The 27374-nt window shown below is 51.1% G+C and overlaps 10 protein-coding genes and 1 non-coding gene across 11 annotated transcripts; 8 read left to right on the top strand and 3 right to left on the bottom strand.

Annotated features, from left to right (window-relative positions):
- Positions 1-35: 35 nt before the first annotated feature.
- On the top strand, positions 36-1650 carry PV06_05695 (uncharacterized protein). Its single transcript, XM_016406722.1, has one exon. It carries the CDS (start codon positions 127-129, stop codon positions 721-723), a length of 597 nt encoding a protein of 198 aa, XP_016262326.1. The 5' UTR covers positions 36-126; the 3' UTR covers positions 724-1650.
- Positions 1651-1883: 233 nt separating this feature from the next.
- Positions 1884-4680, top strand: PV06_05693 (uncharacterized protein). Its single transcript, XM_016406720.1, has one exon. The coding sequence runs from the start codon at positions 2090-2092 to the stop codon at positions 3185-3187; it is 1098 nt and encodes a 365-aa protein (XP_016262324.1). The 5' UTR covers positions 1884-2089; the 3' UTR covers positions 3188-4680.
- On the bottom strand, positions 3388-3786 carry PV06_05694 (uncharacterized protein; the record flags this gene model as incomplete). The annotated part of the gene is made up of 2 exons (XM_016406721.1): positions 3388-3611; positions 3681-3786. 2 exons carry the CDS (start codon positions 3784-3786, stop codon positions 3388-3390), a joined length of 330 nt encoding a protein of 109 aa, XP_016262325.1.
- On the top strand, positions 4667-6115 carry PV06_05692 (uncharacterized protein). Its single transcript, XM_016406719.1, has one exon. The coding sequence runs from the start codon at positions 4721-4723 to the stop codon at positions 5168-5170; it is 450 nt and encodes a 149-aa protein (XP_016262323.1). The 5' UTR covers positions 4667-4720; the 3' UTR covers positions 5171-6115.
- Positions 6116-9333: 3218 nt separating this feature from the next.
- Positions 9334-11756, bottom strand: PV06_05691 (uncharacterized protein). Its single transcript, XM_016406718.1, has 2 exons — positions 11109-11756; positions 9334-11055 (listed from the first exon to the last, which is right to left on the bottom strand). Exons 1-2 carry the CDS (start codon positions 11135-11137, stop codon positions 10353-10355), a joined length of 732 nt encoding a protein of 243 aa, XP_016262322.1. The 5' UTR covers positions 11138-11756; the 3' UTR covers positions 9334-10352.
- A 3035-nt stretch (positions 11757-14791) lies between these two features.
- PV06_05690 (uncharacterized protein) lies at positions 14792-16226 on the top strand. Its single transcript, XM_016406717.1, has 2 exons — positions 14792-15207; positions 15305-16226. The coding sequence occupies exons 1-2, from the start codon at positions 15088-15090 to the stop codon at positions 16127-16129; spliced, it is 945 nt and encodes a 314-aa protein (XP_016262321.1). The 5' UTR covers positions 14792-15087; the 3' UTR covers positions 16130-16226.
- Positions 16212-18862, top strand: PV06_05689 (uncharacterized protein). The gene is made up of 2 exons (XM_016406716.1): positions 16212-16541; positions 16594-18862. Exons 1-2 carry the CDS (start codon positions 16504-16506, stop codon positions 18440-18442), a joined length of 1887 nt encoding a protein of 628 aa, XP_016262320.1. The 5' UTR covers positions 16212-16503; the 3' UTR covers positions 18443-18862.
- Positions 18863-20443: 1581 nt separating this feature from the next.
- Positions 20444-25178, bottom strand: PV06_05688 (uncharacterized protein). Its single transcript, XM_016406715.1, has one exon. It carries the CDS (start codon positions 22242-22244, stop codon positions 21372-21374), a length of 873 nt encoding a protein of 290 aa, XP_016262319.1. The 5' UTR covers positions 22245-25178; the 3' UTR covers positions 20444-21371.
- On the top strand, positions 23593-25291 carry PV06_05687 (uncharacterized protein). Its single transcript, XM_016406714.1, has 2 exons — positions 23593-24469; positions 24520-25291. Exons 1-2 carry the CDS (start codon positions 23611-23613, stop codon positions 24993-24995), a joined length of 1335 nt encoding a protein of 444 aa, XP_016262318.1. The 5' UTR covers positions 23593-23610; the 3' UTR covers positions 24996-25291.
- On the top strand, positions 25283-27368 carry PV06_05685 (uncharacterized protein). Its single transcript, XM_016406713.1, has 2 exons — positions 25283-25799; positions 25851-27368. The coding sequence occupies exons 1-2, from the start codon at positions 25653-25655 to the stop codon at positions 26433-26435; spliced, it is 732 nt and encodes a 243-aa protein (XP_016262317.1). The 5' UTR covers positions 25283-25652; the 3' UTR covers positions 26436-27368.
- Positions 26851-26924, top strand: PV06_05686. The gene has a single exon. It is a non-coding gene; the product is annotated as a tRNA-Val (tRNA).
- Positions 27369-27374: the final 6 nt, after the last annotated feature.

Genomic DNA, 27374 nt, shown 5'->3' with positions numbered 1-27374 from the left:
TGCCGCAATCCAGTGCGTCAGCTTGCTAAAGGGAACTCGTGTTTCCCGAAAACTTTTGCAACATAGTTTGTGAGTGATGCATGTTCTCAAGCCAGGTCAAAACGTGGGACATAGTTGACGTAGACCATGGGTCTCGCCTTGTTTTCCTGTTGCTCCTCCGAAGCCCGCGGCGCAAGCCAAGTTGAAGCCGAAACCCGTCGTGCTCGCATGGTCTCGGTTACATCTACTACTATTCGTCCTTACTCGCCCAGGCACAGCGAGAATCCCCCTCGATACAGTGATGTTGCACAACAGCCATTGCTCACGATCGACGAGAAGAAAGCTGCGCAGTTTGAGGTCTTTGTCCAGCCCGAGACTATAGAGGATGATGGCGCGTCTTACCCACCGCTCTCACCTGTATCCTCGATTGTCTCGATTCCCTCTACTCGATACACAAATCTTACCACGATGAATACTGGCGACACCACAAGAACAACCTTTGTTGCGAGGACGAGTCTTGAGACTTCGTCTACCGGACGAACGCGGCCTCCTTCATATCATGCCAGTGCGAGGAGGAGTCCAAGTCCAGCGGCTACCGAGGGAAGCGGTAGAGATAGTATTCTGCAACATCCTGTCATGAGGAGAGATTGGTTGGAAGTGTTGCGGCAAGAGGCCCAGAGAGAGGCAAGGTTACAGTCTGATGCCGCCAGAGATGCTGATAACTCGGCTACTGGCGCAGTCTGAACGGACACCTATAACACAAGGCCACATCTCAACCGGCGGCCGCAAAATGCTTACACCAGGATTCCATGAACTCTGGCTCAGATCCTGACGGCGAAATAAGAGAAAAAGAGGAGCGGGGGCAAGAATGGCACCAATGCACCGATGTATGATGTAAAGCCATGGGCGCCCTACCCAGCGAGCCTTCCCGGACAAGGAAGGCTTCCATCGCAGTATTTTCTTTACGGCACTGCGCATCTGGTTATTCAGCATTGCTGCTCCCCGCTGAATGTTGTCAAAAATACTGAACGAGATAAGGGGGCTATGCGGGCAGAAAGACCCCCTCAATCTGCGTGGACATTACAATATCCTGCCGACGCTCAGAGCAGCCGTGAACGAGCTTTGGTCGGTCACAGAGATAATCCGGATGTATCGTGGAAGGGTCACAGCTAAAGGCACGCAGTAACAGACATTGCCATCGCAAGCCTCCGGCTCTGAATGCCTGAGACCAGCCTTTCCTATTGCGCGATGACATTCGGACAGTCAGATAGCACATCTGAGCTGACTTCATCCTTCAGATAAAGCATCAAGCGTGTAGACTTGGGTGACCTACACCAATCGCGTACTTCTCTATAGCCGGGGAAACTCGCTCTTGAGGGTGATCATGTCAGCCATACCCAGGAATGACATTGATCAGGCCCCAATCAGTGACCTTCTTCGCTGATATCCTCTTCGCAGCCTGGTCAATTGGGCGGATTTTTCCAAGTACATATACATTTCTCATCGAAAGGTCAGATGACCTTGGAATTGCTTTTCCCGTATACAGATCTGCAATCAGCCTGTTTTATCACTGGATCAAGGCTGTTCGAGTTGATGGCAAATGACGTAAACCACCGCCGAGTGTCCGGCTTTCCGGGGCTTCCACATCTCGGTTACATTGTTGTTATGTGAAAGAATTGCTGTGTCAGGTAAAGCTGGTGACGGTCGGGCCTCGAAATTTCGGCCACTAGGCTTCACTGGCCCGCACATTGGCCACCGAAGCTCAACCAAGGCCAGCAATTTCGCGGGGTCAACCATGATCGCCATAGTCAAATTTTGCGTCGCTGAGGGCGCAGAGAGGGAGAAGGGAGGAGCTTTCCTTGGCCTGGGTTTTTCTTTAGGCTGTTCTGGTGTGGTCCTTTTGTTCTGGCCGAATTGACTTTGCAAAATCATCAGTGCGAATTGCCACTGTCGCCATAATCGCGTACGACTGGATTCCTGCTCTAGAGTTCCCAGCATAGCTCATGCGCTCAGTCGCCAGAAGAAGCACAGTCCGACGGAGCACGAGGATTGTGAAAGCCATGTCCCTTTCCAGACGTTGCGCCAATTTTTCGTTCAATAGCCAATAACAATGTCCGGGAACAACTCTGCAGCCAGCTCTCCTTCGTCACCTGGACTGGGCATCACAGGTGGCTATGAAGGCGATAGCCTGGCCGTCAAGGTCATCATCGCCTTCTTCCTCTCACTGGCCATGTACAATGTCATCGAGCTCCAGATAATGGTGTTTGGCACCTTCAACAAGTTCAAAGGCCTTTATTTCTGGAGTTTGGTTATTTCAGGACTCGGCATAATACCATACGCCTTGGGTTTTCTATTCAAGTATTTCTCGATACTCAAGGGCGGAGGGAAATGGTTTTCTGTCTTCCTCCTGTCCATCGGCTGGTATCCTATGGTGACTGGCCAAGCCATTGTTTTGTGGTCAAGATTACATCTTATTGTCACCGGAGAAAAGGGCGATAAAATTCTCAGATGGACAAAATGGATGATCATTATCAATGCAATCTGTTTGCACATACCAACAACCGTTCTCACCTTTGGCTCAAACAGCGATACCGACACCCAGACCTTTGTGCGCGGGTACAATGTTATGGAGAAGGTGCAGATGTGTGGTTTCTTTCTTCAAGAAGTTATTCTTTCGACCATCTACATCATCGAGACGGTGCGAATCCTGCAGACTTCAGTACAAGAAAATACTCGACGACTGATGTACCAGCTTATGGCGATCAACGTCCTCATCATCATTATGGACGTTGGCCTGTTGGGTCTTGAATGTGCGTCACTGTACATCCTCGAGACGACAATCAAACCGGTCTTCTACTCGATCAAGCTTAAGCTCGAATTCGCCATCCTTGGAAGACTTGTCAAGTTTGTTGGAGGCCCTAGACAGGGCAGTAATCGACGTCCATCGATAACGATTCCTGGAAGCGCCGAAAAACGCAATTCATCTGCATTGAGTCGAGTGGATGAAAACGACATTTCTGATTTTGTGGATCTAACCAAAATCAAGACCGACGTCACGCGGGCTTCTCATCCACGAAATCGAAGCACCTCTCTTCGTCGTAATGGGGAAGACTATGACATCGATCTCGAGATTGCCAGACTTGAGCATGTTGATACTCTACCATCACAAAACCCGATCCCTAATGGACATGCAAATGGACCCGGTTGAGGATGCCAGCTGGAATGTTGACACTTTATGCAGAGAAGCGTTTGCTAGCTGCTGCATGTATGTGCAAGAACTATTGCGGCATACATTATGTTGCTCTGAACCACACTAGACTATTGGCGACAAGCCTCGCCAAGTAGGCTTTCGCTGGTTCTTCACGGCACAAGGCCATGCTTCATCCACCTCCAGAGCCTCTCACCAGGTCAGGTCTTCGTCGACCTTCGGGCCTTGAAGAAATCTTTCATGGAGTCAGTGACGCTCATTCGTCGGCTACTCCAGCTACTTGAGGGGGTGTCGTTAATGCTCAATGCAAGGCTGTCTCGACGTTTATTGATGTTGGCGATGCTTTGTCGACGTATATTATCGTTGTTTTGACGAGCTTCTTCGATCTCAGCTTCTGTCGGATGGTGTTTGTTGGCAAAGCCACCTGGGATAAATCAGCATGGTGATAGACAAGCATGCACCGACTACCGAAGGAAAAAGTGCCAACCTATACCAGTGTAATAACTATCGCCAGATAGCACTATACCTGGCGCTTGCATATCATACAACAAGCGAGCGGTCTCCTCGACGTCATTTTGCCTCTCAAGCTGGTTAGCCATATTGATGTTGCCAGATCCTCCGATGCCTGTGCTGAATCTGCGCGAGCCAAATTCTTGCCGGAAAGATTGAGGGTCGGTGGTATGACTTGGACACCGGATGTCTCTTTTTGAGGAATCTACGACATTTCCTAGTTTGACTCGTTATGGCTCGTGTGGCTAGAGATCAAGGAGACAAGACGTACCTGCACCACCAATCCCAACATGTACGAAAACTTTGTCGCCATTAGCTGCAACCATTGCTGTTCTTTCGGAATTGAGTATGAACTCTCAAGTCACGAGTAGTATTGTGCTCACAACGCTACTGCAGAATACGCTTGTTTGCTCAAGATGTGAGTGAGAAGTGGTACATGGCTAGTATCCTGAAACGCAGCGACCCGTCGCAGAAGAGGTCATCTAAGTGCGCTGTGACCAACTCAAGCGCGACGCACATTAGCATTAATGCTGCCGTTGAGCTGACGACATCACCCACTACGACCGTTCCTTGAACAGTCTAGAATGCTTTGTTTAAAACTGGCTCGGAGTGGTCAGAGATAAGCATGGAAGAAGAAACACAAATTTGACCAATAGGTGGTGGCTTCTGGCACACCATGGTGATTGCCCTGCAGGGGACAAATTTGCCATCGAGGTCAATCGCGAATGCACAGTCCACGTTTTCGAACAATGAAGGATACGGAAATGAGGTCGCTCTAATCACCACAGTGTACCGCCCTCTTTTGATCGACTTTGACGACAGGAACCTTTGCCAACAAAAGTTGTATAAACTCGACTCGACGAAATGTCAAGCTATGAGTTTGAGAGCGGTCCGACCTGTCATGAGACCTTTGAGCGAAGTTTGCTTTGCACCCCGAGTACCCCGGATTCAGGTTCTCCAAGCGTGTGGCTTGAGACGAGCGGATGGCGATTGGCCATGCCCCGCTGCGAAAGATAAGCTCATATGCTAAGAGCGAATAAGATCTACCAAGCTTTTGATAAGAGTGCGCTTGTTCAACTGGCCGCGTGTCTGGACGCCCGTATGGTGCGTTTAGGAAGATGGGGATGGTCACTGAGTGGTCGGGGGCCTTTTTTGAGGCGTCTGAACTGCTTGATTTCGTCCGACATCGTCTTTGGAGGAAACTCACAAGACTTTAAGCACATAGATGCTTTCCTCGTGCTCTTTCTGAGGGCTACGAGATTTCTTCAATGTGATGAATCTCGTGGGCAATGTGATTACGTCGAAGGAGGCGATACTAGAACTCGATGGCCATGCTCGTTAGGCCACATACGACCACGGGGGAAAATCGTTCTCAGAGACTATGCATTGCTTCACCGTTTGTCGTCTCCACATTCATTCACTACCTTTGCTCGACACATCATGTTGCTTTTACATACATATCCGTTGGAATGACTGTTACTCACTCTGAGATGTTTTGCGGTGCACACCACAGGTTGAGACCTTCATTTTTGGTCTCGAGAATACTAAAGTATCCACGGAATATGTGCCCCCGACCATCAAGTTTCTCGTCACGGACATTATGAGAGTGCATGCTTTGCATACTCGTGAGAGCGAGAGGCGAAGAACTGTGGGTTCTCGGGCCAATGTCGTCGACCCAATTGGAATCTGCCATCAGGGTTTATTCACAAGCAAGTGTCGATGGTCGGTGTTCAAGTGTCAACCGAGTTTAATTCTGTACGTCTCGCATACACCTCCATCCCCTTGCGCGCCTTTCTACGCGTGGGGATTAAAGGGTGCCTGACACGTGAACGGAGACGGATACATGAGACCGACTATGCGTTCAACATGGATCTGGGATATGTTGGTCTCCTACTCGAACCACCCGGGACAGCTAGCTCCCCGCCTGTCTTTCTTGGTGGGAGTCTCTACTGTAACACGCTCCACGTGATCCGCATCAGGATCCATACGAGTGAAGTCTCATGGCAATCCATTGTCCAAATACAGTATGGTGGCAGGAAAGTCAAGAGGATGATACTCCCGTACGGAGTAGGTTATCGCCAACAGGGTTGACATGATGAAGATGATGTCTTCTAGTGGTAGGACATGCGTGCGCGGATACTCGTATGTGCGTGCATCGGGTGAGAAGTAGAAGAGAACTCTCCGACAGGAATGTATGTTCATTGAGTGGTCCTCGAGGAGTACGCGGTGCTTTCGTGTTGATAACAATGATTTGGGCCCCATCTGTCGGTACGGGTCTAGGGTTAGGTATCGGTGTTGTCATCTGCCCAGGTACGGACTACGGCCCTAGTTGTTCATCATCAGTAGCTTTGTCCCGTACTCCGTACTTTTACCTGTTTGGTGTCATCGCTCACGGCACCTTACGGTGCATAACTATACCATACATACTTGAGGTACTCCGTACCTAAGGGGGAATGATCCTCGTGGGCCAAGTTTACTGGCAAAATATTTAGTGTATCCATACGGAGTACGGCAGTTGAAGTTGCTTAACATAGACGAGTACTACGGAGGTACATTAGGGGAACACCGAAAGCCCTGAGATACTAATCTAGGGGTCCTCGGCATTACTCTTGTGGGGGTCTCGTTTCGGCGGTCTTGTCCCTAAAATGGTGATCCCCCGTTCCCCCCTGGAGGAGGATTGGGGGCCGCGGCTGAGCGTCTGAAAATGAAGTGATTGTACTCCGTAGGGGACGAGAGTATCGCCCCTGTACGGAGTACCTATGTATTTGCTAATCGGCAGTCATTGAAGGGTGAGCTACACCGTACCACCGCCCGGCCTTATCGATGTCCCCATAGAGCTACAGTACCCTACGATAGATGCACTACCTACCGAGTCCTCCTTGGTGGGAAAAGTTAGGCAAAGGAGGTAATCGTATGAGTACCTAGGTAGGTTTTGCACATTCGCACCAACTGATGTCCTCTGTACTGTAAACTTGACATGGTTGGTTGAACCGGAGACGATTTCCACGAACATACTCTACGGAGTGCAACCATTCCTTATGCGGAGAATGAGGACGGCATGGGTTTCTGCAGTGGCATTCTGTTCCGCATATTTAATGAAGAATAACTGCCGTGTGTTCATGGGGTCTGGATTGTCGCTCTCAATGACCCAAAAAAGGCATTGTTCTGTGGGAATGTTATCGTGGATCAAAGGAAAGATCGACATTGACTCCGTAGGACATTGTCACCTGGGACAAAGTAAACACGGACGGTCTAACTACATTTCTACTTTGTGAAGAGAGGGTCTCCATGTCGTTACGAAAGTGCCACCACCAACACCACCACCAACACCACCACCCACACCACCACCTTCTCCTTCCAGAGGGTCTTCACGCCATCATCCATAGCGAATATTCGTGACCACACCCTAAACACTAGACTTGGTCAACTGCCTTGACCTTGGATCGAGTGCTACTTGTACGCCGCTTGTTTGCCATCCACTATTCCCTGTTATCGTTAATTCCTCATGTCCCATGCCCAGATGGACGTGGTAGTCCGACCTTTCCAGTTCAAGAATCCTACACCGTACATCCGTTACGCCATCTCCCCCCCCTGTGTCCAATCTCAAGCAAGGGACTCCGAAATCCCGTACTCTGCATCGTGGCTTGGTTCCGGGCATGAGTTACTGACCAAGGTGATGGCCTTGTATGTGGATGTGAACCAGGGACATACCCAGTGGCTCCAGGTCAGCCGATATGCCTGTCTCATTAGTCTCAACAATACAAACCCATGCAAGCTACGGAGTCGGATGTCCGTTATCCTAGATTCAAGACAACAATACCCTTGCAAGGAACTGACACTGGTGTTGCAAAAAGAAACCAGGATGGGAGACATGAAGAATTCCTAGACAAGAAGGCAACCCTTGGGTGACTCCGCAGAGGCCTTCCCCATTCAATGCCGGACATGTACATTTGTATCAGCGATCCGGGACACGCAGACACAAGGACAAGGACTAGGGAGAGAGATTACAAGGACAGGGGAGAGAGACTGTTGAAAATGTAAACGGCTGTAAACGGCTAGTTGTACAGTAAGTCATTGGGGCCAGTCGGAAGCCGTGAGTTTACAAACAACAAAGGGTGAGAGAAGGGAGAAACCCCTGGTTTGCCTCGGACAAGCTAGAATTGAAAGTCCTGGCTACGGTAACTACGTACTACTGACAACCAAACAACCCCCACGGATGGGATTTGTTGTTCCGCAAGCGACGTGCGATCCCTGCGAGGCAAAGGCAGACAAGGGGGGAGGGCAAAAAAATCATAAAGCGAATGACACCTCAGACTCACTACCCCTACCCTGGCAAGAAGGTTGTCGTTTGGTCATCGGGCGCTGCGGAATTGTTTTCCCTCTTTCTCAAGGCTCATGCATGGCTGGCTAGTGGAGTTGTTTCAACTCCCTTGCTGCGAGTACTACGGAGTATAGGGGAGGGTTTTGTTGCAAGGAGAATCAAGACATCGAAACTTATTACTGATACGTATACGGACTCCGTCGACCACAACTACTGGTAATTACTAATAGTACGAGTCAAGCCACTCCGTACAGAGTATGTACAAAAGTGAGAATCACTATCCCAGCTGGGATTACTGATGAATCATGGGCGTTTTTACCGACGGGAAAGAAGTGAGGCTGTAATGGTGGTTAGTAGCCCGTTCGTCCATCACGACACCTTTTTTTTAAACCCCCTGGTCAAGGTGCTCGGCTGTTAGGTTCTGTAAGTTATTCAGGAGTCGGGGGTGCCTTTTTGCCTTGCCTCATCCTTGAACCCCCTCTTTATGACAAGGTCTAATAGCTTGTCATTTTGCTTGAATTCAAATCATAAGGATGATGTCTCATCTGATGAGTCGGTCTCCATTGTTACCCGTTGTAGTATGTACGGGTACTGTACCTACTTTTCCGAAAGGCGTATCCATATCCCGTACCCATATTCCCTCCCGGTTATGTACGCTGCTACGGGATGGCCACCACCGCGCGCCTCATCCCGTTTCCCGTCAAAAACTCAAGACTCCAGTAACGCGCTTCGTGCCGGGTCATCACGCCTTTTCTTGATTCACGATACAGTAAACTATCATCAGTCGTCCCCAGTAACACAATACGAGTGGTACTCCGTACTTAAACGACCGGTTTATCACAGTGACGGTGATATCATCCGACACGGTACGGAATACTAACTACCATGGAAGTATCTCCGTAAGAGACAGAAGATGGAGAGCCAACTTGGACTCCGTAGTACGAGTATTGTGCCTGTTTTAAAACAAATCCATGTATAGTCCATTCTCAAGACTTCGCTCGAAAGACTCTCACACTCTTGCAAAGTATGTACGAATCAAGAACAGCGGCGGGAAGGAAAAACAAAAGGACATCCACGGGAAGTAACGAGAGAGGACCCAAAAGTGGTACTTTGATGATTTCCCGGGGACACTTGCTATTGTAGGGGGGCCCTCAACGAGAACCCGACTCCACCACACGTGGTTCAAGTACCTACTCCGTACCCAGGCACATTTGTGTACTCCGTGCTGTACAGTACGAGCACAAGCTGTGAGAGAATGAACTTACTACCATGACAACCAGACATGCTGGGCACCTGCTTGGATCGTTCAAAATGTCCACACACACTCTCTCTCCTCTTTCATATGTATTCTCATGTGACATGCTATGAACCCTGCTGAATGCTGAAAGAAAAGACCCCGAGGGCTCTCTGCCTCTTGTTTGAGAACTTGATCTGTTGTTCCCCTCGACATCTACACATTCATACCCACAAAGACAACGGTTTCGTTTGAGCTCCCTCTCTTCCCAACGACACAACCCAATAAACCACTCACTCCTTTCCCCTCCAATGATTCCAACCCTCGCTAAAAAATCTGTCACGCTTCACAAGACATCAAAAACAAAGGACTGGATTGATGGAATGTGGGAGAGCCACTGAAACTCCGTCCAGCGCCAACGCTCATGGCTCAAAACATAAAAACCGGTCAAAAAGTAATAAACATTTTGACAGAATATGTGCTGCAAGAAGCGATCCGATTCTCTCGAAAAACAAACCCATAGATCCCTCCTCTTACCCTTTCCCTTTACCGTATGAAATCCCCAAAACGCCGTCGCCAAGGTCATGTTGGAAAACTCGAAAAAAGGCTCACAAAAAGAAACCCTCCCCCATCAAGGATGTAGTGGTGTAGTGGTGGTGCTGTTGACCCATCGCGTCGCGTCAAATCAATCAAATGTTGAGACTTTTTGTTGTTTGCGTCCAGGCATAGCAAATTCGGTGTCGGAAAAAAATAATGCAGAAAAAATTACGGGCCCAAAGAAATAGAAGGTGTGTGCGTGTTCGTAGCCGTCCAAGTCATCAAAAGTTGTCCTTTTGATCATCACATATATCTGAATGACATAACATTGCATCTGATATCGTCGTCGTCACAAAACACCTGTCTGATGAGTCCTCGATTTCTGGTATGGTGGTGTGGAGATGATGGTCGTGAAAGAGGAAAGAACAGGGTGGAGTCGAGGATGATGATCATCCATGTGACGGGTGTCAGAGTCAAAGGGGTGGTGTGCTCCTTTAGTGTGGTGGCAATCGTGATATTTATCCTTGAGACCGGCACTGGTAGAGCAAGAATGACACAACTCTTCAGTCGTCCTCGCATCGATCAATGTCCGTGTCCTTAGGTTTGCTGTGACCTCGATCGAGGAATGAACGACGCATTCGAGTACGCCTCCGCAGTCGAACAGCATGTCCAGACACGACCGTGGCGGCTCGTGCGTGCTCCAAGTTCTGTTTCAGGTGTGCAGGACTGTCGAAGAACCCAAAATCTTCAAAGCTGTCGTCGGTTGCAATGGGTGCAAAGAGAGAGTCGGAGTGCTTCCGTTTGCGTTCAGGAGGTGGTGGTGGAATGATCTCAGGGTTCATTAATGATTCAACACTCATTGGTGATTTGACCGATCTTAGGGATTTGACGGTTGGGGTAGGTGATGATGGTAGGCCTTCTAAAAGGTCAGACAGTGGTAAAGATGGTGTCGGTTCGGTATAGCTTAACGCACTTCGGAAGTCCGTCAAATCCTCATAGTACGGTGATGTGGGACGGAAGCTCTCGTTGCTCTCGTGGTCGATAAAGTGCTGGCAGAATATCTGAAGTGCGTAATCGATTCTGCTGGTATGTTCGTTCTCAAAGTTTGCACTTCGCAGACCTAGCTGAGAAATCGCGAACTGCCGCTCCTGTGCAGACTCAAGCATTGGCGAGTCCAGCACGCGCCGGAGTTGTGTCGGGCCCTTGGTCACATAAAAGAACAAGTTATGCTCGTTGAGTTCGATGCGCCAGTCAGGATCCTGCTGGCTGTACAGTGTCATCAGCGCGTCAGTCATCCAAACCTGAACCTGGAGGCATACCTGGATGTGAATTGATTCCATGGAATCATTGTTACGAGAGAGCAAATGAACCTTTAGTCTTGCTTTATTGCTCTGCATTGGTGCCTCGACGAGTCGGCTAGAGTGGTGAAAGGCGCCGACTGATATTTGGTACATCAAGCTGACATGTTGTAGAATGGCAAGAGAAATTGTTTCATGAGGCCCAGGAGAAGTCGTCGCGAATTCAAAAGTCGAACAGGGGATGTATTGCGAAGCGGTGATATGCCTGTCAGCCCTACTGGAGCTTCGTCGTTCGACTAGTGTTGACTTGAGGATTGACAGCGACGGAGTAAGAGGGAACACGGCAGCTTGGTGACGACGGGGCTCACGGGATGTTTCGCAGGACTGGATGTTTATCGAAGGACAGTTCTGTCTTCCTCGTCGTTCACAAAAGTATCGAGATGGGTTTCGGTAGAAGGTGGACCGTGGAGTGAAGTGACAGGAAGACGGAAGAGTCGGGTGGAAGAGATTCCGGGACGTCTTTGGTGGAACCCAAGTCAAGACGGAACAGTGGCTGACATCTGCGCGTGGCAAGCAATTCCGTTTAGGGGGAGGCCCGAGACGCTGACAGCTGTCCGTGGTGAGTTGATTTTCCAATTGACGTGAAAACAAAGGGAGCGAAAAGGGAGGATCAACGCAAAGTTATGTTGTTGTCCCGAGAAAAGCTAGAACTTATCAATGGGCTGAGAGCGCCTGGAGGACGATTGGAAAGCCACTTGGCAAGAGGAGCATGACAAGCGAATGATTAGGGAACTAGCAAGGGCAGGCGGGTGAGCTGCTAACTAGCATATCCTGGAGCCGCAGGGTAGTGGAAGGGGACAAGGGAAGAGAGCTCCTGACAGCGCGTAGGCGGAGTTGGGGATGGATCTGGCCGCTGATTTGACCACGCTGCGATACACGACGACCCTCGACCTGGAACGAGGTTGACTCTGGCCGGCATGGGGTCTAGGGATTGACATTTGACAGTCAGGCAGTCTTTCTTCCCTCCAAAAGGCAAGCTGCATCAAAAGTGGCACCTTAGCCTGCTATTTCGGATGAAATTTGAGTTGATGGATCGAGCTCCCTGGCCATAGCACACGGTTCTGGACCAGACAAGGGAGCTTAGCTGGGACCGTCAAGGAAGTGACGACAGACGATAGCGGCCAACAACCACGCGGAGGGGAAAGTCTTTGCACTGGGTAGGATAGCGGATAGCGGATATCAGGACGCTGCCTAGACGACAACCAGTATAGCAGGAACTGCAAGCATTGGCGGCTGGAGCATACTTTAGCTGGAAGGAGGCCCGTACGCTGGCGAGGATTCACGGTATCTGGCCGCAGCACGCTTGCCCGCATCATGCATGGCGCTCTTAGCGTGATCCCCTTCTAGCTCGAGGCCTCGTCAGGCCACTCGTCTTGGAGGGAGTCTTTTTAGTGGCCTGTGAGAAGCTCGCAGAGGCGACCCTGGGCCCCGGGACTTCTCGCTGCAATGCAATGTGATGTAGTCGCTGCGGTGGAGGGCTGACTTTTTTCCTTCAAGGTCAGCAAGCTTCTGACGTTGGCGATCCATGGATGAGCCCCGTTGTCTCCAGCGATCAAGATGCCACTACACATGGCGCGACACTTTTTCAACCAGCTGATTTCGCAGGGAAAGATTGCCACTCCTTAGCCTGAGAGACGGGTTCTCAATGAGACGGGACGTGAAGTGGTTAGTATGGTGCAAACAGACCCAGCAAAATGCAAGTCAGGAATGTCGTCGTCCTCTAGCGGACGATCCAAACCATCATGATTCATAGTTGTACGGGCACTCGGGGCACTGGCAGCAAAAGAACTAGCCCGACATACGACTCCTCCCAGCGTGCGAGTCAGACAACCAAGGGAGCCATCCTACCCAGGGAAGGGATAAGTTCGTCAAGGTGCTCGCTCAGCCTAGGGTCGGCCGATCCTCCTCGAGTCTAGCGCTATTGCACCGCGGAGCGCCAGAGGCACGAGCCTTGTTTTAGTTAAGACCCTCTGTACCAAGATCATTGGCACGGGGAACTATTCGAAGCAGGGGATAGACAGGAGCGGAGAACAGGAGACTGGGGTTGGGAACACACTGGGCACGGCATCTTCCTTGGAGGGCTCGCTCCCTAGAAGCTATTGGGTCATACCTGCAGCAATCAAAAGCAACACCTAAGCAGTAAGCCTGGATGAGCCGTGTCTGCCGCTGCCATTCCCTGTCGGAGCAACTTTCCCCGGGTGTAGGAATTCACGAAGGGCCCATTCGGTGGCTGAACAGAAGTTCGTGTTTGATTCGTATTCGAACGGGTTGACCGATACCCAGCCTGATCACCGCTTGTGCATCTGGTGCCGACAGAAAAAGCAAAGTGCTCGAAATATGTTGAGACCCCGAAGCAGGGGGATTTGCTAGCCTAGGGAGCCGAGGGAGTGTCAACCTGGAATAACCAATCAATTCCCCACAGATACGCAAGCCACAGCTAAGTAAACTCCAAGTAGAGCGTGCTCATCCAAGGCATTTTGGTCATGGACCAGGCTCCGACTGGTCCATCTCAAGTCCCTCCCTCGTGTTAACGCGCTCGCGTCCAGAAACGAAATTTAGGGTGAAAGAGATGACACGTACGATTGCTGATTTGCAGCCTCTTGGTTACACCGCAGTCCATGCATGGGCCTTGGCCACTGCTTGCATGAGATAGGCTAGCTAGAACCCTGCTGGTGGGTAGAGAGGCTGGCGGTGCTGGCTTCACTTTGAGAAAAGGTCACTTGACATTGGCGAGAGAGGTGGGTAGACAGGCATGCGAGAGGCGCACCCATTTCTCATGTTATTGCCTTCTCCGTATTCACCGTGTTTAGAAGTTCGTATCGTACCCTTGCGTCGGGGTTGTATTTCCTGACCTTGACCTACTCCGTCGAGGCGTCGATCATGACCGGGGAGGAGAGTTTGAAGCGTCCAAGAAGTCTCAAGAGGAAAGACCGTCGGTGAGCACATTTCACGGGGATGGTGACACCAACAGCGTCGAAGTCTGGTCCTCGTTGTCCGTATCCTGGTCAATCTTTCCGTCTCAATTGAACGACCTGCATCCCAGGCCTAGAACTATCGAAAGCGGTAATCCCGGTCGTGCAGTTGTTGCATGTCATTATTGACTCACATGCAGTCAAAGTCCTATCAACCGGCGCGCGGGAATGTGTAGAGCGTGTGCTCAACCACTGCGTTGGGTACAGCAGGGTGATCTTAGCGATGTGCATCGACGCTTCTGAGACCCTGGTGTTTTGTGGCGTCGAGTTGATCAGCTGGGCCGGTGACTGATGCTCGTCGTTTTTCACAGCGCGATGACACCTTCCACCTCCTTAGGGAGTAGTGAGCCTGCAGCAGGACGAGGAGAGACTCTGTCCTGCCCTTCCATCTCGCTTCCTGGTGCACCTGGTCGTCACATCACACCGCTGCGCAATTCCAGGTTGGGAAGACGGACTGCAAATAGTTATGCCCATCGTATGTGTGGCATCCCAAAGAGCATGTTGTTCTACTCCATACGCCGTATATCCAGTGCCATTTTAGATAGGTTTTTACGATGAATAACGACAATCACTCTGTCCTCTAGGGAGTTCTTCGTACTTCGTATCCTGCTTTACTCACTCCTTCCACGGCTAGGTCACCCATGGCCGGTGAGGCTGGCTGGCTGACCTATTGGCGGTGCCTTGGATAACACCTGAGTTGCAGGAGCCACGCGGTTTCACTCTGCACACCATCGACCGATCTCGTCTCCTGTTTCTCCTTGAGGCGCCTTTTGTTTCCCTTCGCTTCTTGAGCCAACATTGCTATCACGGAGATGCAATAGTCTCGGTTCGTGCTCGTTACGATGGAATAACCTCTCGGCCACGGCAATTTCCGCGCCATCAAAATCCCTCTTTTTTCCCCTACGCTTCACCCAGCGCGGTCAAGTCAGATTCTATCTCCATCCTCCACCCACTCTCAACACCAATTCATGGCTCAAAACGGTCAGTTGCATGCCATCCAGCGCTCTGTATGGAAAGCCAGGTTGCCTCTAGAAATCCGACTAGCCGCCTCAGAATGTCGAAGTTTTGACCAAGCCGATCCCTACCTGGTAAGTGTGTCCCCTTCGAGCCACCCTCTTGTCGTGGTATCGTCTCAAGATGCCAATAGGCTGGAATGGCGCAATCTGATCACGGTTCCTCTTACAGATCGCTTTCCCTCGACTTTCCTACTTGCCTTTGTTGCTCCCGCGTCTACACGCCTTTTTCCAAAGCTCACTGATAGCCGACCCCGAGACCGTGTCGCCGTATGCTGGCTATTTTACGTACGACAACGTCCCCCTGAAGTGGCATTTACCATTGGGGCTTCTATACGATATATACGTCTTGTCCACGCAAGATGCTGGTCCTGACCATGCAGCCTCGGACTCTTTGCCGTTTCGGTTGACGTTACACTTCACTCCAGACGAGACAAGGCCGTCGATGCTGGACGCGACCCCTGTGGTGTTGCATGACTCGTTCATCAATTCAGTCAAAGAGGCAGACTTTCTTCGGTCAGGAACGGCGAAACCGATCATGACCTTGTCGGCCCAGGAGAGTAAGGCTTTGTGGACTTCGACCCAGGAAGGTGACTTGATGACTTTTTCAAAAATCTACAGCAGCCTGGTGCCAGCCCCCGGACAGTTACGCAACGTCCCTCTGCGTGTCTACCTGCCGTCTCCGCCTGATCAAGACCCGAGTAAGGCTCAGATAAAGGTTCTACAGTCACACATCTCTCCTACCATGACGGGTGTTGGTCAGACCTCACCAGCAGCACTCCGAGGTGGTAGCAGCAGTACAGGACAACCTCAGACATTAGGCACGGCTCTACATGAACTGATACCAAGCCTATTTCCCTCGCGGAGGACTCCTATCCTCGCTACGCCTCTCTTACATGGCGCACCTATACCTATGACCGCCAATCTAGACGAACTGCTTCGTTGGGGCTGTTATGCAGATGGCTGGCTGTCCGTTGTACTGGCCATGCGCGGATAGATGAGATCAGAAGAGGCTACAATAATGATGAATGCAAACAGATATTCTATGGAAGTGCATGATAATACCCTTTCCAACCATAGTGTGATATACTGAGATGACAGCTTGTGCTCCGTAGATGTCTTTGGTCTGAACTCCATGGAGGGGCACAGCCACAATTCTCCCGTCGCGCGTCATCAGCCTCGTCAAGCCTCGACCTTGGATTCTCCGTAACCGCCCAACTCAAACGACTGAGGCACAATGAACAATCTGCGCATTGCTCGACCACAGCAAAGACAAGTTGCCGTCATGCTGTGAGTTTTCCGTGTCTGCGCTCGATTACAAGCCGTCCAAGCCGAAGCCATCATATTGTGTTGTACAACAGCAACAACAACATGCCACCATTTCCTGGCGAAGAAACGCTGACTACGGTGTAAGCCCGACCTCTTCGAAGCGGTTTGTATATCTTACTGAGATCCCTACAGGTACGCCGACGTGCACACGTACTTTGACGCTCCAACCCCTCGACCGTTCCTCCATCGTTTCGACAAGACCTCGTACTTTTACATCTACTACAACTCTACGAGACAGACCAGCCGCATCGAGGTCGCGCTTCATCCTGGTTCGGCCGACCAGGCCGCCTTCAGTGGCTATCTCGACAATGTCCACGTCACAAACGCCCACCAGTTCCCTACCCGGGTGACTCTCGTCGTGGACGCGACGACGGGCCCGACGACGACCGCGTCGCCCGCATCTGCCCGGTCGTCATCACGAGAGCCAGATGAATGGCGCCTGGCCAGCGCGGATCCACGAGACCCGGGAACGACAAGGTACAGGATACACACGATCGACTTTTATTTTTGGAATCAAGAGGACGCGAAATTGATCGTGGACATATGCAAGAGACTGTTACAACCGCACCAACTGGACGTTGACGATGATCATGACGAGCTCGAGGAATCGCACGCGCACGCGCACGTACAGGCGCACGAGGTCGAGTCGGAGCTGGAGCCCGAACCCGAACCCGAACCATACCCTCATGACATGGTCAGTTCGGTGGTGCAGAATCTCGAACATGTCGCCATCTCTGATCCCGCGTACGGCAAGGACAAGAGCCACGATCCCACCAAGGCGCGAGCCATGCAGATGCCACCACCTACTCAACCAGCGACGGCGGCAGCAGCAGCACTTGGTCAAGTTCCCAGCACAGCCCATGCGGCGGCTGCGGCAGTGGCAGCGACATCGCCATCACCTGGTTCCGCGTCGACAAACATCGAAAGAAACCATTCGGCACACTCACTAACCCCAGCCTCGGGCACGAATTTCACTCCTCTCGCGTACAACCCAGCGGCGCCCGCGGCTCCCGAACCCATTGCGCACCGCGAAGACACTCCCCCTCCGGTCGACGCGGCAAACGGAACTGGTCTGGCGACAGCCGCAATGCACGACCGCGCCTATGCCCCGGCCCATCATCAACAACAACAACAACAGCCTCATACTGTTCCCGGAGGTGTCAGTGTCGGTGTCGTGCCAGGAGCAGGACAGCAACCTTACGGTCATTACGGCTCACCACCACCACCGCCTCCTGGTGCTTGTGTTGTTCCCGGCCAACCGTCCTTTGGTCCACACGCGACGACCACGACGATGACGACGACGACGCCACCACAACACCAGCACCCATCGTTCGCAGGAGGAGTCGGAGCACTACCACCACAATCCATCTCTTCGGCTCTTCAGACCTCACCGAGGACATCCGGCTCGACCGGATTCGGAGGGGGAACAACCGGCCCGTCGAGCGCCACCAGCCCGGACCCGAGCCGCCACCCCAGCGTCGCCGCACAACACTACGTGCCCCACCAGCAGGACCCCAACGCCCACATCTTTGGCGGTCAACAACAACAGCAACAGGCCGTGCAGAGCCCCGGCGCTCAATTCTACCAATCCGTCAACGCCCAACCTCACAAACCCCTCCAGCACATTCAACCGCAGTACCCAGACTACCTGTCGGCGGGATCATCTCCGCCACCACCACCCCCGTCGCATGCTGCTGCCGCTGCCACCCCTGTGGGTGGATACGCAAACTACAGTTACGCACAGACCGGCGGTGGACAACCCGGTGGCCTCACACAGCAAGGTGTCGGGACGACGGGGAACCCATACGACGTCCACGGTCAACTCTACCGACCCACCGAGGACGAGTACCACACCCACCATCACCATCAGCGAAAACCGTCACGCGCGTCCGGCTCACAACACAACCAACCGTCCACCGTGGACAGGTTGGAAAAGGGGGTCGGCAAGTTTTTCAAGAGGATTGAGAAGAAGATTGGTTGAGTGCGGGCGAGATTGAACCGGAGCCGATCGACCAGGTCGACAGAGTGAGAAAGCAAGAGAGTTGGGGAGGTTTTGTCTGGGGAAAGATTGGATGAGATTCAACTACGGACCCCGTCCAGCCGCGGAAACGATACAACACTGACATGTGAATGTGGGAGAGATATTCATGATGAAATGAACGACGAACGTGACGAAATTAACGATTTGATGTGTCCGGCACGATTGGCTTTTAGTCATTGCAGACTGAAATGTGGTTGGAATCTTTCCTAGGTATACATCAGGCTACTTACTACTCCTTAGCACTTAGCAAGCGTCGAGTCGAATTTTGTTTGATTCAGAAGTCATGTTTCCGAATCAGAGCCCTCGTCTATGGCGGCTATAATACTCTCAATTTACCCTTTGTCTCCAAATCCAAAACCACCTGACTTGCCGGACTCATATACAGATGGTGTCTCGACGCGCACGCATGCACGTACGCAGTGTCTTCGCCAACATGTCATGGTGAGTGGTGGTCTTGTGTGGTAATGCGGAAGCGTGTACTCACATTGCTGATCAAACCGCCCAATTTCCCATTCCAGGAACTCTGGATTTGTCGCCCATGGTCGGACCCTCCAGAATTTTAAGCTGTCGTCGACCATGTAGTGTCTTGTCATGAGACACATTTCCGCCTCCAGCATTCGTACTCGCCTCTCTTGTAAATCCGGTGAGTTGTCGATGTTGTTGATATATTCGTGGCTTTTCGAAATGAGTCTGTCTTGGATTGTTCCTTTCCCGTTGTATGCCAGGTCCCGCCAGACCGCGCATTCCCAACCACTGTCTGCTAGGACCTTGGGGAAAGTTCTACCGCTGGTCGAGATGAAGTGTTATACGTGGATGGAAACGGTACTATCGAGGACGTATCTTCGTAGATGGTGCAAAGCTGGAAAGAGAAAAGGGGCTTTGGTGACTTGGTGACTTACCACGGAATCATACCGATCGAAGGCACCTCGCTCAATGGTACTTCTGAGGTGTCGTGGTTTTCACATTGCGACTTCATTGGAGAACGACTGAAACTCGGACGTGATCGGTGAGCGATCCGTGGTGGGGACATGAGAGGAACCATGGCAACGGTGTCCTTTTTGTCCTTGTTCTCTTTCTGTGCGGCCGTCAGTGTCGATGGACCTGGACCTGGACCTGGACCTGGGTCATGGTGCGGTTGTTGGACCTTGACATCATCCTATGTTGTCGCTGGTGTGTTCATCAAAGCTCCCGATGCTGCCGCAGTCTCTTGCATCGCCTTGGCATATGAAGGTTTACCTCGAGTTCCGGACCGCGGTTCGGACTGAGGCCCAAGGCGGGTGATTGACTTGTCGCTCGAGTAGTCGGGGGATACAAGACATGGGAGAGACATGGTGGACGAACGAGTGATGAAGGGGCTTCTTGAAGATACTGTCTTTCTGTGGCCATGGAGTATTTGGTATGTATGAGTTGAGAATTGCTAAGTATCGAGCTCGTAATGTGAAATGAGGTGAAGTGAATGTTTGGGTTGATTTGGCCAGGTGGTTAACTGGTGTCAACGAGTCAATGAGTCAACTGCCTAGGAGATTTGTGCCTTTGGTATGCACATCGTGAGTGATCCGATCACCTGCGTACCTTCCCTCCTGACAACTCTGAACGTGTCTCGACTACCTCTCAAGGAATGCTTCATCGCTGAAGGTATATCAGAGGAAGGCTGGAGTCGGAAAAAACAGTTATCCACGACAAGATATTCCTTCCAAGGCCGATGAGGGCAAGTGCCCTCGCTTGTCTCAGAACTCTTCCAGAGTCCTTGCAGTCAAAATTCGATGATTGCCGTACTTCAATCACAAAGGAAACAAAACTTTCACCCTGGTCTCGTATATGTCGTGACACCCCACACGGTGTGTTCTACTCAGGGATGTTTTCGGATGCCAACATGACAAACTTCGGATGCGAGGACGGCATGACTAACATACGGCCCCTGGCATGATTGTGGCTTGGATGTAGCGGAAATACAATCACGAAGTTGGGCCTTTGTTAAGGTGTTGTGGCTGAAGTACAGCGTCGAGTAGGAAATTCGCCAAGTGACATGATTGACATCAGAGGTCGACCCAGTAGACTGGACTTTACTATCTAGTTTTGTGTGATGGTAGAGCTGAGAAATGAGATGACACTTATTGCCCGGTATTGGAAGGAATCAAGTGAGTCTAGAGACAGTCACTGATAATATCTGAAAGCTTTTCCCCCTCTGTCTTGTACAACCTGGTGAACAGGGGCCGAATAGCATCCTATTCCTGCCGAGTGTGTGGATGGTTTCGAGATCGAGTCATGTTCGAACAAGATGGGTTACTGTGACTGTGTAGATACATTCATGGCTGGTACGGGAACTAAGGGTTGCTATATAGTTGAGCAACTTTCACCCCTTGTCGAGGCATGTTATCGAGGAGGGTTGGACATCACTGATCAGAGCAAACAAAAGTTTCTCCGATCAAAAGATGATTGGTTATTTCGAAGTTGTGACCTGCAGGGATTGTGGTCGTACTTCTCCTATACTGTCCTCCTTTTGGACATCTCAGCCTCAAAGGGTCGCAAAAGTTGTTATATGGGTTGTACCGGTCATCTTAAGGCTGTATTTGCATCGGGCGTCGAGTCATAATCAGTCATGGTACTGGCACACATACATTGGTCCGCCTGCGACTTTTGAGAGGGCATAGTCGACCTTTGCAGAGATTCTCATCGGTCTTGAGATGCAAAGCGCGGTAAGTACAGACTAGAATCATTTCAGGAGAAGGAGGTCGCGGCTCATTGCGATGACACCATCTGTCGACGCTGTTACGGAGTACAATAGCAACTTTTGTTCCCAAAAGGACTACGAGTACCGACATGTCGATATCAACTCGATCTTGTAACCAACCTCCTTGTGCGTATATCATCACTTCGCGACCTTGGCCTCTTCCACTCCTTCCGGCACAAGGACAATCCTACTCTTGATCTTCCCATTGTGCAAGTCATCCAGGATCTGAGGGAAATCCTTCATATGCCCCGTCTCGACCTGTGGCGTGATGACACCTTTGGCGATGAGATCCAGACTGGCCTCCAGGTCCGAAGAAGTGCCCCCATAACTTCCTAGCACGTCCAGTTGCTTTGTGATGGGTACCAGCGAACTGAACGATATGCTGGGATTGATCAAGCCCACAAGGACAACTGTACCTGCTCGTCGCACTATCCCAAGACAGACGTGTCCATCAGCGCATGCCCACTCCTGGTGGGTTGTCAAAAACTCACCTGCATCAAGTGCTGCTTTGAATGTCTCCGATACTCCCACGAAATCGATCGCCGTATCGACAAGCAACCCTTTGTTGTTGACCCATTCCGCCACGTTTCCTGTCCCCACGGGCACGACGTTCTCTGACTTGACGCCAAACTTGAGGGCCTCCTCGAGCACTTCCTGTCGTTGGTCCACGACAATCACGTTCGCCCCGATGCTGAGCATGATCTGTAACGCGTTGAATCCCAGCCCGCCCAGTCCGAACAACAGGACTGTATCACCCTTTTTGACCTTCCCTCGTCCCACGACTGCTTGGTACGCGGTCAAGACTGCATCCGTGGCCACCGCGCCAGCCGCATAGCTTACGCCCGAGGGTAGCTTGACCGCGGCTCTCTCACGGATGGCAACGTAGGGTGCGAAGGACCCGTTGTGCCCGATGCCGTAGTGTTCTCCCAGCGGACAAATCTGAGGGACCCCCTTCGCACAGTCTGGGCATGACTGACTTCCACATCCAGGCACTGCCAGGACTGATACCATGTCGCCCGGCTTGAATTTGGTGACGGCAGATCCGACCGAGACCACCTCGCCGCATCCTTCATGGCCCTTTTTCGTGAGAATATTGTCAGCACACGATGAGACGCTCCATCATTAATTCTGGTCGCGGCGCACCAAAGTATACTTGTCCAAGTATTCGGGCGGCTTCTCTTCCATGTGCAGTAGATGGACATCGCTGTGACAAACTATGGAAGGTTTAGGAATCGTATCCTTCTCATGTCTACCCCGATCGCCATAGACGATGAAGACGGGGAGTGTAAGTACGCACCTCCAGCCGCATATATCTTCACCAAAAGTCCGTCGTCAGGCGCTGACGGGACATCAACACGGACTCGATTCTAGCTAAAAGTCAGATCAACACCACAAAGATCCTGGCCATCATGGAAACATGAACTCGTAAGATTAAACTGCTACGTCACCAATACATTCAACTTACCGGCTGCGTGCTGCCAAAATCTTTCTGCCACGCCAGCATAGTCTCTGGTATTGCTTCGCCGGCCATGATTCGAGTGTGAGCTCTCCCGCGCGCTGTAAATAGACCGAGCGACCAAAAGACAATTCTGATGAAGGCACGAAATGCTTGGGTCTACTTTATCCTCAAGTGTTGCCTCGTCCAAAAACATTGTAGCTTGGGGACATAACTACATGCATTAGGTACTAAGTACCCAGTCCTATTGCCAGGTGCCGAGGTACGTTTCCCCATGTTATGGAAGAGTTCGCAGGCCCCTCACGCCAGGCCTGACTCGAACACAAAAGCCTCTACATACAGGCAAATTCGATGTTGAGGGCCTTCACTAGACAAACAACATCTGTCTAATATCAGAGTCCCTAACTCCGTGTGCCAAAAAGATGTGCTTATCTTCGAGTCTACAATTCCAACTTGATAATAGCCATAGAACTTGGTCGCTCCGTCGTGAGATCTTACGCTAACAACGTCCGGGATATGATTTTGGTTTTGAAACAGAATGCATCTCGAAGGTCCGATGAATATTTCATAGAGGTAAGACTTTGGACAAAATATCCCAGTGCTGGCCATGTTGTTGAATCAGCAATGGCTTACACGTTCACCATTCGAAAATGGTACCTCCTCCGTCCGAAGAGTGGCTGAATCATCCACCGCGGACGAAGCAATTCACTGCTTTCGCACGTGATATCAGCCAAAAAATGGTCCAAACACTCTGGGATCTTCCCAGGTGCAGTACAGTATGGTGGGTCTCACGCGTGTAACGTCTCAGACACGGCGAAGTCACGCCCCTTGTACGCTCATGATCGAAGTATAAATAGCACGGTCATTCACTTCAATCCGAGCAGGACACCAGGCGAAAAAAAAGAAACAAATTGACGAGCCATGGCTTCACGAGAAAGACCCCTGGATCAATTCCTCAATGGGATCAATGCCGCGAATCTGGAACAAATGCTAGGTGCCTTCGCCTCGGATGCCGAGATATGCGACGATGGAAAGAGCTTCAAGGACGAAGCCATCAAGGCACTGTGTGAACATGGCATTGTTGGATATCGGTCTCGCGTCGAAATCCTCGAGAGGGAGGTCCGCGATGATGGCAAGGTCTTTCAGCACATAATGATGGACGGTGACTATGTTGAAGGCTTTAACATCCACGAGCCCTTCGACCTGTTTCTCCTTGCGACCATCAAGAACGACAAGATCCAGCACTTGGAGATGGGAGATGTCGACCCCAGAAAGCCGACGATTCGGACGGTCTATGCCGCCTGTGGCAATCCCACAAATCCCCTGTCTTCAGTGCGCATCAACCGCAGAAATCCTCCCGAGCCCAAAGAGGGTTGGGTCACAGTCAAAATGCAAGCAGTCGGCCTGAACTTCCACGACATCTTCACCCTCCGTGGGATAGGAATGCACGAGATCCGATTTCCAATGATCCTAGGCAACGAGGGCGCAGGCATTTTGGAAGATGGAACAGAAGTCGCACTTTATCCCAACCTCGGGGATCCAGATTTCAAGGGAGACGAAACCCTGGATCCGAAAAGGCACGTCCTGGGCGAGCTGGTGCAGGGAACCTTGGCAGAGTACGTCGTTGTGCCAAAGAGGAATGCTGTCCCACGGCCACAAGGGTTGGACGCCAAGGATGCATCGATCATGGGCATAGCTTGGTTGACTGCGTACCGTATGATGTTCAAACAAGCGAAGCTGCGGCCAGGTCAGACAGTCCTGATCCAAGGTTGCTCAGGCGGTGAGTTCAACGAAGCATTCCCGGATATACTCCTACTGACACCCAGATAGGCGTCACCACAGCTCTGATACAGCTTGGTTCCGCCGCTGGTCTTCGAGTTTGGGCCACAGGTCGAACGGAGGCCAAGCGAGCGTTGGGGTTGAAGCTGGGAGCCGAGCGTACATTCGAGCCTCTCCAGAAGCTACCATATCTTGTCGATGCTGCATTCGACACGTCCGGCGCTGCCACCATCTCTCATTCTCTCGCATCCGTCAAGCCTGGAGGTACCGTTGTGTCATGTGGCATCCATTCGGATGGCGGGTCGAACAAAGTCAACATCGATCTCGTGCACCTGTTCACCAACCAGATAGTTCTCACCGGCGTCTACACTGGGACAAGAGAGGAGTTCGTTGACCTCCTAAATTATGTTGCCTCCAAGAAGATAAAACCTCGTATTGGAAAAGTCTTACCTTTGGAGAAAACGGAGGAGGGATTGAAGGATATCTGGGAAGGCAGGACTGACGGTAAGGTAATCGTAACGATCTGACCACGACTCAGAAGACGAGATGACACGGATACAAGGCTGAAGGAGTAAACTGAGACGCGAAAAGGTCCACACCTTGTTTCGAAGTGATGGAAATGTCATCCGTGAGACAATCCACAAAGGTGTCGGTGAGGATGAAATGAGACGGACATGAAGTCGCGAAATGTGGCCGAAGCTAAACCTGGTCCGTCCGTAAATAGTTCAACGATGAGCGATTTTCACGTTGACCGTATATATTTCCCGTGTCGATGGATTGGCCACCGAGACACGAAGTAGGAAAAAAAAGCTGACTCACATCATGAGACATTGTGGTTTGATGCTGTGTATCCGGAAAAGAATCGGCCACGCACGTGCAGATACCGATAAGCTCACGGGGCTAGACCGCATCAGGACTAATGGCCGGCGCTATCTAATCTATGACCCGGACTGCCGTCACTCCCCCTTATCAAGAGGATAGCCTTACGACTCTTCGACTCCTCTGGCCATGCTCTTCACAGTTTAATGCAGTGGGTACTTCGTCGTGAGGGTGGTTCCGACAATAGAGACCTCTCTGGACAGGCTACGAATCTCTTTGTATAAATACCGTCGCGAGCATCGCGGTCAACCGGCCCAGAGTGACGTCTCTTCGCCTTCACCAAAAACGTTCCATCTACAACCACCATGGCTCTATGGGCAGGATTTCCCGCTGGTGTTGGGCTACCGCCGCGGTCAAATCTGGCGCCAGCTATTCGAAGACCTCTGAAATGTCGTGCAAAGAGTGAAGATTTCGAGAGGAAGTTGTTAAGTCGTTTCTCCGTGTCAGATGAAGTAAGGACCCGAGTTTGATTTGAAGCATGCTTTGTTTCTGACGAGATATAGATGCTGGCCGACGCCCCCGAGGGCTCTGATGAAGACCCGCTTCTGCTGAAGATGCCATACGAGATTCTTTGGAACATTTACGACAGTTTAGACCACTCCCCATCTCAGATCGCGCTGGCGTTGACCTGCAAACGTATGGCCACAGTTGCCCGGGACGTTCATCTACATCTTTCATCCACGTCTGCAAAATATGCCGGGTTTCTCCCAAAGACGGTATTTGACGTTCCTGAACTAATGGCCCAGTTAAAATCCTGGATGCCTGCCGACTTGCGCCTTTGCAACCACTGCTTGACCAACCGTCCGTGTGACGAGCAGTATTGGAACGGAATCGTCGGGTGTGAGATTAGCAACTTTTGGATCCAAAAGACCGGCTGGAATTTTCATGATGCGAGCTGGCACAAGCAAGTCCACGACATCTGTCCTGCTTGCCATGTCAATTGTACCTTGAGTGATTACGTCGACTGTGACGGTTGCCGAGCTCTGGGGAGACTGGGCGATATTGATTGGAGCAGGGTCTCAGACTCCTGGCGAAGGAGAACTGAGACTGAACTCCGGGCAGGACGTTTCGCGACAGGTCCCGCTTGAATTGCAAATGGTCTGCCTCCAAAAGGGAAAAAGAACCCACCAAATCTCAAACATCCAAGGGCTTCAAAGCAAACGAACGCATCACGAAGCCGCATCGGCACAAATCGAAGACCACTTCGCCCCAGCTTCATACATCAGTTCAAAAAGGCACGTCGCGCTCAGCCGAATCAATACTGCGAGTCATGCACATGTTGTGGCTGCAGGACTGCAGGAGCAATCTAGGGACAACTTATCAACGCGGACACATTTCGCACTTCGGCCAGCAATGTTCATCATCAAGCATGCATACACAATCCTCATTGTCCAGCCTACTGAATCGATGAGAACGCTGGGGCTGCAAGTGAGCAACCCAGGCGCTAGCAAAAAACCACCATCATGATATTTACTCCTCCAATTCCACCATGAAATCAGCGTCGGTCTGGTGGTGTAGTTGGTTATCACATCTGCTTAACACGCAGAAGGTCTTGAGTTCGAGCCTCAACCGGATCATTATTTTTTGTTCCTGTTTTCCACCTTTTTTCTTTCTCTTCCGTCTTTAAACGAATTCAACACGCTTCCTTTTTTATTATCCTTTTTCAATCTGTAATTTGAGATTCTCTTTTTGCCCTTCCACAATCCGGGCATTGACCAGGATCTTGGCAAGGTGGGGGTCTCTCCAGATTCACGTGTGGCCTAGTAAACCGCCTTCCATGTCAGATATTTCTAGCCGGCCGTGGACTAATCACGAGTTGCTCGCGTTCCAATAGATATCAACTATTATTTAGTGCTTGACGAGTGAGGTTTCTAATGACATGTAGTTGTATGCGCCGATATTATAGCTGGCGTATAAAAGCAGCATTGGGGTCTTTTGGCATTTTGTCTCTTCCCAACGGCCCCGCCTGAACAGGGCAACTTAGGTTAGCTAGCTGAAAGGCAACTCAATGATCAATATCATTCATA

The sequence above is a fragment of the Exophiala oligosperma genome, assembly GCF_000835515.1.
Source record: "Exophiala oligosperma strain CBS 72588 unplaced genomic scaffold supercont1.5, whole genome shotgun sequence".
In the NCBI taxonomy this organism is placed as follows: domain Eukaryota; kingdom Fungi; phylum Ascomycota; class Eurotiomycetes; order Chaetothyriales; family Herpotrichiellaceae; genus Exophiala; species Exophiala oligosperma.
Note: the sequence above shows the minus strand (reverse complement) of the source record. Positions and strands in the feature narration are given on the sequence as shown.